General features: G+C 41.2%; 1 protein-coding gene across 1 annotated transcript; it reads left to right on the top strand.

The window, feature by feature from the left end:
- The first annotated feature begins 717 nt into the window (after window positions 1-717).
- IGFALS (insulin like growth factor binding protein acid labile subunit) lies at window positions 718-10,930 on the top strand. The gene is made up of 2 exons (XM_073636268.1): window positions 718-955; window positions 7,274-10,930. The coding sequence occupies exons 1-2, from the start codon at window positions 937-939 to the stop codon at window positions 9,088-9,090; spliced, it is 1,836 nt and encodes a 611-aa protein (XP_073492369.1). The 5' UTR covers window positions 718-936; the 3' UTR covers window positions 9,091-10,930.
- Window positions 10,931-11,871: the final 941 nt, after the last annotated feature.

The raw sequence follows: 11,871 nt of genomic DNA, 5'->3' as shown, positions 1-11,871 counted from the left end.
CTACCTCTCTGGTAGTGCATGGGTTAAAAAGAGAGTGGCTCAGCTCATTTCCAGCTCTAGTAGTTATTGACTTAAAAAAAGACAATGGTGCATTTCTCTACCAGCTCTCCTGCAGAGGAAGGGTTAAAAAAGGCAAAGGGGGGGAGGGGCAGCTCATTTACAACTCTCTAGTAGTAAAAGGGTTAAAAAGACAAAACCTCCTCCAGCTTCCTCCAGCTGAAAAATCACTTAATGCATCCCTGTTCCATCTCTCTTGTAGTGAATGAGTTAAAACTACAATATTTCAGCGTTCTCCCAGTCTTTTTCTAAATCAATGGGTTAAAAAGATTATTGTGCAGTTCTCTGCCAGACCTCTAGTAGTGAATAGGTTAAAAAAAAAAAAAAAAACGCCACCTCTCTAGTTGTGAATGTGTTAAAAGGAGAATAGTTCCAACTCCTTTCCAGATCTCTAGTAGTTAATGGGTTAAAAAAAAAAGACAATGGTGTATTCCTCTGCCACCACCCTAGTAGTAAATGGGCAAAAAAAAGGCAATGGCACTGTTCTCTGCCAGGGAATGGGTTAAAAAGAAAAAAGGTTAGGCTCATTTCCAGCGCTCTAGTAGGTAATAACTTTAAAAGACAATGGTCCATCCCTTTGCCAGTGGTGACACCGTAGATGTCCGGTGTCCCCGCTACCCCTTATTTGCCGTAGAGGTAGCGAGGTCTCAGACCGATCGTTGTTTGGTGAAGGGATAAAAGTCACGCTGGACCCTTCCAGCTCTGCAAAGTTTAATGTAAAACCTTTGTTAGAGATCCCTGGCAGTGCAGGGGTTAACAAGGCGAGCTCTGTGCAGGGTGCAGCCTTCCTCTCTCTGCCTCTGATATCACCCAGCCTATTCCCAGCATTGTCCTGAGTGCCAGCGCTGGGGACACCAGTCCTGCTATGTGACAGCCACCATGGGACCCATAGGTGCAGGTAAGAGACCCTCTCTGTCTATTATAACACACCTGGGGTGGGGGGGCTTAAAACTGTACAGACTGGAGGCAGATGTTTAAATACCTAGAAAACAAATTCAAGGAAAAAAAAATGTAATTTTTTAAAAAACCTACTTGGTGACCTTTGAAGAGTGCAGGATGGGAAGAGTTAATGATGCTCTCATTGCAGTTACTAAGGCTGCGCCACGTAAGGTGTGCCTGGGGAATAAATGGTCCATATAGATCCTCGTGTTAGTCTGCGGGAGTTTTTTTTTGCTAAGCATAGACTATTATTTTATTAAAAACATCATACACAAAAAGAAAGAATAAACTCAACCCTATACACAAAATTATTAATAATAAAAAAACTCTGTTCACACTGTTTGTGTATACAACCCTAATAATAATAATAATAATAATAATAATAATATTATTAATAATAATTTTTTTACTTAACTTCTTTATATTTAAATATATATATATATATATATATATATATATATATATATATATATATATACATATATATATATATATATATATCTTTTATTTTACCGTGACATACACTTTAGGTTGCGGGCGTTAGAAGAGGGGGGTGGGGGGATTAAATGTTAAGGTCATGTTAAGATTGGGGGTCAGACAAGAAAGTAATTTATTTAAATTTGCACCGATAGTTGCATTCAGAGAACTACATTGCAAAAAGCCAATATAACTATATGCAGTCGCTATAAAATGTACTTTTTTTATATGAGTTATGATGTTATATCTTCTGGCTGTTTTATACACAAAGTGTGTGAATTTAGATTTTGTGTATAGGGTTGCATAAACAAACAGTATGAACAGTTTTTTTTTTCTCTTTATTATTTTTAATATTAATAATAATAATATTGTGCATAGGGTTGTATACACATATAGGATGAGCTGAGTTTATAATTATCATGTATAGGGTTGTATACACAAATAGTGTGAACTGAGTTTTTTTCTTTATTATTATTATTATTATTATTATTATTATTATTATTAATAGTACCAGAGTGGAGGACGGGGGGAAGTTTAAGAGAACGAGGGTGAGGGAGGGGAGGGTGAGGGTAATGGGGGTTTTTGTTATATGAAGGTTTGTTTTTTTTCTTAAATTTTGTAAATGGAAAGTTAAATAAAGAAGATAAGTAAAAAATATTAATAAATATTATTATTATTATTATTATTATGTTTGGGGTTGTATACACAAATAGGGTGAGCTGAGTTTATTAATAATAATAATATGAATAGGGTTGTATACACATAGGGTGAGCTGAGTTTATTTTTTATTATTATGTATACAGTAGGGTTGTATACACAAACAGTGTGAAGAGTTTTCTTTAAATTATTATTAATATTGTGTATAGGGTTGTATACACAAATAGTGTGAACTGAGTTTTTTTCCTTTTAATATTATTAAGAGTGGAGGACGGGGAAGTTTAAGAGAACGAATGTGGGTGAGGGTAATGGTGAGGGTAATGGGGGTTACTGTTATATGAATAATTTGAAAATGTTTTTTTTCTTAAATTTTGTAGATGGAAAGTACATTTCTGCAATACATGCACATTTCTCCTGATGATTTATTCCTTTTAAAAACACTGCAAGTACAGGAAAATGACTGCTGAACTGCCAGAAGTCTAATGAGCTGCTAGCTTCCTGTAGTGGGCTGACAACCCTGTTCTTGCTGCACTGAAATCCTGAGCAGTGTTGTCAGCCCTGCCTCAGTTCTCCTCTGGTGGGCTATAGAACACCTCCCTCTATTTATGGAGAGAAGGGAAGCTCTTCTGTAGTCTAAATGCCTTCCTTTTAAACCTTCTACTGAGTCACACCTACAACTCTGAAATCAGCAAAGCTGATGCTTCCTCCTGATTGGAGAACTCTAGCTCTGACTCAGCTGGGGGCATGTCAGACCTATGCAGAGAGAACGCTGCTTCCCCTTAGACAGCAAAGGTCCTTCTGTGCAGCATGCGGAATTTCGGCCAGCAAAAGACCGATGAGAGCTTTTCGACGGAAAATGCGACCGTGTGTATGCTCCATCAGACTTTTGCTGGCCGAATTCCAGCCAGCAAAAGATTGAGAGCATGTTCTCAATTTTTCGGTCGGAAAAAGTTCCTATCCGAAAATGCGATCGTCTGTACACATTCCGACGCGCAAAATTCCTACGCATGCTCGGAAACAATTCGACGCATGCTCGGAAGCATTGAACTTCATTTTCTCGGCTCGTAGTAGAGTTGTACGTCACCGCGTTTTTGATGGTCGTAAGTTCAGCGAACTTTTGTGTGACCGTGTGTATGCAAGCCAAGCTTGAGCGGAATTCCGTTGGAAAAACAATCCAAGATTTTTGCAACGGAAAACCCGCTCGTGTGTACGCAGCATAAGACTTTACGTGTTTTTTTTTTTTTTTTTTTTATGCACTTGTGATGTATTGAGCTGATTTAAAAATAACATTTAGTTGGGCATTAAGTTTTTTTTAATTTTTTCTCTCTTCCAAAAGACTTAAAATGACCCTTCCCATAAGCTTACATGACTTGCTGAGTCAGCAGCATGCAGCATGATGCCAGCTTTTTTTTTTTTTAAACCTTCCCAAAACTCAAACTTAATAAAAGTCATATTGTCTGCTAATAAAATCTATTTGTCTCACTGGTGTAAAAATAACTAGCACTGATATGTTTAGTGGTAGCTCTTCATATGGCCGCCTGGCTATTTAAACAACATCTGTCCTTCTCTTCTTTACTTTGTAAGGGACAAACATTGCCCACTTTGGATTTTATGAGTTTGCTAAATTCTGAATTCCTGGAAATTGGCAAACTGTGTCTAGCTGTTCCCTATTTGTTAACCCGCAGGGGAGCAAATTCCTGAAAGGTAATCTGACCTCCAAAGAAAGTGCAATACACTTATTAAAGGGGACCGAGAATCTTTTTATGTTTTCTGTTATACCTGTGAAAATAATATATAAAGCTTTTTTTTTTTTTTTTTTTTTCTTTTTGGATGGGTTAAGGCAGCCTTTCTCAACCCAGGGGAACCCTTACAAAAATGGCGACATGACCTTAAACTAACTGAAGTTCAAAACTAATCCTAGAAAGTATTATTTTACTGAAAGAGTAGTTGATGCTTGGAATAAACTACCAGCAGAGGTAGTGAGACAGTCCACAGTAAATGGCTTCAAACATGCTTGGGACAAACCTAGATCTACACTCAATAAAGTTAAAGAAAAAAACAAAAAAACAAACAAAAAAGAAAATGGGCATACTCTGCCTTTTTCTGACATCACTTTTCTGTCTCTATTTTCAGTGAAAAAAAAAACTTTTTTCATATTATTGTGTTAATTGTATAAACTCTGTACTATTAATAAAATATAATAATTAATTTTAAAAAAAACTCAGCCCACACTATTAGCGTATAAAACCTCATACACAATAATATTAATGAAAAAAATATTAGTTCACATTATTTATGTATAAAACCCTGTACACAGTAATAACAATTAAAAAAAAAAAAAAAAAAAAAGGATAACCAAAGCCCAAACTTTTTTTGTCATTTTGGATGGAGATGGAGTAGAATATATATATATTTTTAAATCTGTACCAAATTGGGAAGATTTTCCTTCTCTTCTTGTTTTGTGGACTGACCAGATAGTGATAGAAAATAATAAGTGAACCGATTGTAACATTTCCCCTCTTTTCCGGTTCTGGTGGCAACCTAAAATTTTGGTTTCTTCTTCACTTTCAGTCCCAGTGACAATGGTCATTAGGACAAAGCAAGAGAGTATATATAACCGCCAGACGGACGCTCTTATCATCTTCCACTCTTTTCAAAGCTGAAAAAAAAGTTATAGATACACTTTAATAATAAAAAGAAACAGACATTATAGTGAACTCTAATGCCCCGTACACACGGTCGGACTTTGTTCGGACATTCCGACAACAAAATCCTAGGATTTTTTACGACAGATGTTGGCTCAAACTTGTCTTGCATACACATGGTCACACAAAGTTGTTGGAAAATCCGATCGTTCTAAACGCGGTGACGTAAAACACATACGTCGGGACTATAAACGGGGAAGTGGCCAATAGCTTTCATCTCTTTATTTATTCTGAGCATGCGTGGCACTTTGTCTGTCAGATTTGTGTACACATGATCGGAATTTCCGACAACGGATTTTGTTGTCGGAAAATTTTATATCCTGCTCTCAAACTTTGTGTGTCGGAAAATCCGATGGAAAATGTCCGATGGAGCCCACCCACGGTCGGAATTTCCGACAACACGCTCCGATCGGACATTTTCCATCGGAAAATTCCACCGTGTGTATGGGGCATAAGGCTGGGTTCACACTGGTACGACACGACAGTCGTACCACTTTGGATCCCACTTTGCCCTGCGACTTGAAGTCTGACATGCATCCGACTTAAATGAACAGGGATCCGACTTTGATCCCCGACAATACCAAGCACTGTGTCTGATATGAATCTTTAGGGGAAACTCCATGCAAAATATAAAGTAAAAAACAGCATTGGTTTCCCCCTCCAAGAGCATACCAGGCCCTTCGGTCTGGTATAGATTTTAAGGGGAACCCCCACACCATAAAAAAATGGCGTGGGGGTCCCCCCAAAATCCATACCAGACCCTTATCCGAGCACAGCCTGGCAGGTCAGGAAAGGGGGTGGGGACGAGCGAGCGCCCCCCCCCTCCTGAACCGTACCAGGCCACGTGCCCTTAACATGGGGGGGTGGGTGCTTTGTGGCAAGGGGGCCGTGTACCCCCTCACCCCAAAGCACCTTGTCCCCATGTTAATGAGGACAAGGGCCTCTTCCCGAAAACCCTGGCCATTGTCGGGGTCTGCGGGCGGGGGACTTATCAGAATCTGGAAGCCCCCTTTAACAAGGGGGCACCCAGACCCCACCCTATGTGAATGATTACCCCTACCCATTCACCTAAAAAAAAAAAGTCCAAAATGAAACACAATACACATATTTTTAAAGTAATTTATTATGGCAGCTCTTTCGTCTCTTCTGATCTCTTCTCCCCTCTCCGGCTCTTCTGTATCTTCCACTGATGTCTACTGCCTCTGTCGGTTCTTCTCCCCTCTCCAGCTCTTCTGTGTCTTCCACTGATGTCTTCTGCCTCTGTCGGTTCTTCTCCCTTCTCTGGTTCTTCTCCGCTCTCTCTCTGGTTCTTCTCCCTCTGTCCGCTGTCTTCTGCTGGGTCTCCTCCGCTATCTTCTCACCCTTTTGCTCGCTTTTTTTGGCGTGGGGGTTTTCTTTCAAATCCATACCAGACCGGAGGGCCTGGTATGCTCTTGGAGGGGGAACCCATGCCATTTCAAAAAAAAAAAAAAAAATTGGCGTGGAGTTCCCCTTCAAGATCATCAGAGCACAAGTCGCATGCCAAAGGCGGATCAGTTAGGACGGCGATCCGACTTTGATCCGACTTCAGTGATATTCAATGAGCTGAAGTAGGATCAAAGTCAAAGTAGTACAGGGAGCATTTTTGAAAAGTCGGACCAACTTGTGTCGGACCAGTTAAGACGGCACCCATAGGGAAACATTGATTTTCACATGTCATGCGTATGGTTGCCACCTCATCCCTTTTAAACCCGAACACATATTAATTACACAGGTTCTGTGGCTGATTAAGGTGGTAATTAAACTCACTTGGTGCCTTATCTGCATTTAATTAGCCTCAGAACCTGGGTAATTCAAAGGTGTTCGGGTTTAAAGGGATGAGGTGGCAACTCTAGTCATGCGACATGTGCTCCCAATGTTGGAGCGTTTGTTGTACCAGTGTGAACTCGGCCTTATACAACTTGGTTGTGAGTGAAGAAGTTCCCCTTGCTTTGATGGTCAGTTAAGTACCCTTTACATTGGTGGTTAGTGAAGAAAAACCCCTTACATTGGTGATCAGTAAAGACGTGCTCCCATACATTGATGGCCGAAGTACTTCTCCCTTACATTGATGGTTAGGCGAGAAATCAACCTGCCACTGCCCACTGCTCGAGGAATCCCTAGAAACCTCTGGAAGAAACCAGGTTGAAAAAGGAATAAGGAAATGATTAAACCCTCAGTCAGTTTTCTGTGGTTGCTATGCCCCATGTCCTGGTAATGGTTGTATCTAAAACCTTACAATAAACGCGGCAAAAACAGTGATTTTACAAACCGTTTAATCTACAAATGTTGTGATCTTGCTTTGCATGGGGCAATATTACACAAGAGTTTTATTTATTGATTTCAGGTACATGATAAGCTTGTTTTCTTGGCTGCTTTTCCCCCCTGTTAATTATGATCCAAATTTCTCATCCATTCAGGCTTTGTGACATCGGTCATTTTCTGTTCCTTCATATCGAGGAATGCTTTGGCCTCTGATTCCAGGGCTTCTGTTGGAGATGCAGCTTTAGTAGGTTCAGAGACCAAATGTCCGACTCCCTGTCTGTGCAGCTATGAATACAATGATGAGTACAACATCTTCTGCAGCTCCCGAAATCTTTCCTGGATTCCCGATCAACTTCCCACTAACGTTCGATCTTTATGGCTTGATGGCAACAACCTCACCATGCTGCCAAAGGAGGCATTCAAAAATTTATCTCAGCTCGATTTTCTCAACCTGCAGAGCAGCCACTTGAATAGTTTGGAACAACATGCCCTCCATGGGCTGAAGTCTTTGGCCCACCTACACTTGGAAAGGAACTTGTTGAAGTTTCTGGCTCCCAATACTTTTCTTCACACTCAGAATTTGGTGTCTTTGAGTCTTAACAACAATTACTTCACAAAAATCGAAGATGGTTTGTTTTCTGGACTTTCAAACCTTTGGTACCTGAATTTGGGCTGGAATTCACTGGTAGTTCTCCCAGACACAGTGTTTCATGACCTGCCAAATCTACGAGAGCTTATATTGGCTGGAAATCGCTTGACCTATTTACATCCTCCTCTGTTCCTGAGTCTGGTTGAGCTCAAAGAGCTGGATTTAAGTGGAAACCTTCTGAGAGGAATAAAGGCTCACATCTTCACAAAGCTACACAAGCTCCAAAAACTGTATCTTAACCACAACATTATTTCTACGATTGCTCCAAGAGCATTTGTAGGCATGAAATCGCTCCGGTGGCTGGATTTGTCTCATAATCGTATGTCAGCTCTATCGGAAGATACCTTTGTTGGGTTGTTGAGCCTTCATGTTTTGAGATTATCCAACAATTCCCTTACAAGTCTTAGGCCTAGGGTCTTCAAAGATCTCCAGTTTTTAGAGGAATTAAATCTTGGGCATAATAAAATTAAAAGTCTCACAGAAAGGGCATTTGATGGTTTGGGTCAACTAGAGTTTCTGTCTTTAAACCACAACAGCATTCAAGAGATTCGTCCTGGGGCATTTTCTGGACTTCTCAATGTGGCAGTGATGAACCTTTCTGGGAACTGTCTCAAAACTCTCCAAGAACATTCTTTTCGCGGTCTTGGCAAGCTTCACAGCTTGCACTTAGAAAACAGTTGTCTCAGCAAAATAAAACCACACATGTTCTCAGGTCTTTCAAATCTCAGGAGGCTGTTTCTCCAGCGGAATGAAATTTCGGTTATAGATGATAACAGCTTGTCTGACCTTCAAGATCTGCTTGAACTTGACCTTCGGCTCAATAGGTTGACCCAGCTTTCGGCCAAATCTTTCACTGGGCTTAACAACCTCTCTTACCTTCTTCTTGCCAATAATCAAATGCTAACTATTCCTTCAGAGACTTTCAGTCATTTTAAGAGGCTTCATTGGCTTGACCTTTCGGATAACCAACTGAATTCCATAGCTGCTGATGTGTTCCAGCCTTTGTCTCACTTGAGGTATCTCAGTCTACAACGGAACCCCCTGATAACCATTTCTGTTAGTTTCTTGCTCACAAACTCCCCATTGGAGCAGCTGTGGTTAAATGGAAATCACTGGGATTGCAGCTGCCCCCTTAAAGAACTCCGAAACTTTTGCTTAAGAAATGCCACTATTGTCCCACGGCTGGTGCAGTCTATGTCAGAGGGTGATGACAACAGTCCTCCAAGTTACATCTACAACAACATCACCTGTGCCAGTCCTCCTGAGGCTGTAGGCCTGGACTTGCGGGATTTGACTGATAAACACTTTTCTCATTGCCCCTGATAATATTGAGTTGGCTACTTGGCAAAATAAAAGAATGGTTGAATCGCAAGAACAAACTTTCTACTTTTTCATCTATGTAGAGACAGTTTTTATATAGCATGTCTATAAAATTAGTTAGAATGTGGAATCATCTCTCATTTGAAGTGAATGAAAGTAGAGGGAACACTGAAAAGAGTTTTTTTTAATTTTCTGGAGCTCAGATAGCTCACAGCTATTTGCTCTTTGTCCATGGGCTCTTGACTGTTAAACTGTATAGCCCAGTTGAAGCTCAAAATACAAAATAGACAGTATGCTGCCCCAACCTGCATGTTTTGCATTAAATTTATAGGATAAAAATCACACATTGAGTTGTAAGAGGAAGGATAGAACTTGATTGAAAGGGCAACTTGGTTGCTTGGGGCAACATGATGGCTACTCTAGGAACTTTGGGTGGACATTTTGTCACTGAGGTCCACCAAACCTGCAAGAAACTAGCAGATGACTGATCTTACCATCATCATGAAATATCAGTTCTTACATAAAATAGTCCTTCTAATGGTGTTTTAGTTGTTAAGTAGGTTAACAATAGATTTCTTTTGATCATGTCTATCAAGAAATGGTGGAGTGCAGTTGTCCATGAAACAGAAAGTCAAGGATAGCATTAAGAACATTGTCCGAATTTTTTAACTATTCCCTATGTGTATTTGCTTTTGTATTTGTACCTATCAGAGAGATTTCTTGTTACATCCTGGCAGGTAGGTAAAGCTAAATCTCCCCACTAGGGGCACAAATAAAAAATAAACAGGAGCCCAAACCGCTTCTTAAAGGGGACGTACCTGTACGCCCTTTTGCCCACCAGTGCCATTCTGCTGATGTAAATTGGCATGCGCTGGTCGGCAAGCGGTTAAAGCTGAACTCCAGGCAGATATGAAAGACAAAAATTAATGTACCTCTGTAATTATTACGGCTGGGTTCACACTATTGCGAATTGGATGTGGGTTTCCTCGCATCCAATTTGCATGACAGGAGATTGTGACTGGCTCTCTATCAGTGTCTTGCTGTCCCTGTAGAGCAGGGCTGGAGTGTGAGAGGAAGAAGCAGCACAAGCAGCCAATTAGATCTTGCTCTGACAAGAATCATAGTAATAGGAGGGGAGAGCAGAGAGACAAGCTCATCACTGTGCTGCTTCTCTATTCACTGTCCAGTAACAGGTTGGGGGCTGGTCCGGGATGACCTGGGTTGAATGATACTGACCATCAAACTGAGAACACCTAGTGGCAGAAAAAAGGTACTGCAGGAAAATATCTCTGGATTGAAACTGAAGCAGCATAAGCTGGTTTTGTTATTTCATTTACATGTTGCTCTTATTGGCTGAAGTTCTGCTTTAAATATTTCCATATAGGAGATAAAGTGTGCTTTAAAGCTTCCAAATAGCTACTGAAAAAGCTCATTGTTTTTATATCAACCGAAGTTTGTACAAACCCTAAGTAAAAAACAATGCCCAAGAATGCCAGTTTTAGGTGGCGTGAGACATGGGTGAGATTATTCTTTGTCAGCGTTTTTCTTTTATTTCCAGGCTCCACAGCGCAAATGCATGGATAAGGGGGGGGGGGGGGGCGGTAGACATCAACCAGGGTTTGTTTTTTGGAAGAACTGATTTGCTTTTTTAAAAAGACCCATTCGGGTGGGTGGTAACACACTGACCATTTCTTGGTGGCAAAGGCAGCTGTATATAAACTTTTCTCTACATGGACAAAACATTATACCGGATTTGCTAAAAAACATGAATATTACGCAATAACAAGAGCTGCTTATTTTCTGTTATTTTCTTAAATAAAAATTGTACAGTAGTTATCAACAAGCCTGCAGATTCATATGCTGAATTTTGTACATAGGGAACACATGTATGAAATAAATTTGATTGTTCAATAAGGGATTATTCAAAAGAGCGCTGTCTGTATGGATCCGAATGCAGAAAGTTATGTGTTTCAGATCCGTGCTCCTGCACGCATATCAACGCAGCCGCTGCATCTGCATCCACTTCTATAGGCTGCCTGCATGCAACTCCAAGGTGAATGCAGACGCAGAAATCAGCAGCTTAACACGCAGAACAGGCGGTTGCAGCGCTCCTCTGAATGAGCCCTTAGACCAGGGGCAGCCTGTCCATTAAGGGCGCACGGGCGCTGCCCCCACATCCATCGCCGCCTCCCCCATGCATGTGTCCGGCCCCTTTCAGGACACCGGCGCATGGATTCCAATGCGGAGGAGCTGTTTTCTTGAAGCACCGATTAGAGCATTCACAGCCTGTTTCCTACTGCGCATGCATGAGTTGCACTGCGCTTTCTGAATGGTCCTGCTGTCTTCTGGGACCTGTGTGTCTCCCAGAAGGCAGTGTGGGGAGGGGCCGGAAATTTTGTAGGTTGCCGCATCGATTTTAGCTGTAAGTGGGAGTGGGTACCTGGTTTTGACAGGTATTTGCTCCCCCCCCCCCCCAAAAAAAAAGTGTCAAATGTGGTGGAGGAGGGGGGGGGGAGGGTGCGAACAAGTGGAGCTTCCACGTTTGGGTGGAGATCCGCTTTAAGGGCTCATTCACACCCGGTGGGTTGAGTCAGCCTTGCACAGTGCAGTTCCCAGGAAGACAAGACAAGACTTGATCCCTATGAGGGTCAGTTCACAGCCTTGTGTTGCGGTGTGGTGTGCTTAAAATAAAGTACTTTTTTTTTTTTCAGCCCAGCAAAGCAAACCACCACATCAGATCACACTGTAGCTGATGGAACCTAATGAATGTCATTTGTGATTAGG

The sequence above is a fragment of the Aquarana catesbeiana genome, linkage group LG06 (assembly GCF_042186555.1).
Source record: "Aquarana catesbeiana isolate 2022-GZ linkage group LG06, ASM4218655v1, whole genome shotgun sequence".
Taxonomy (NCBI): Eukaryota; Metazoa; Chordata; class Amphibia; order Anura; family Ranidae; genus Aquarana; species Aquarana catesbeiana.
This window is presented reverse-complemented; position numbering and strand designations above follow the sequence as displayed.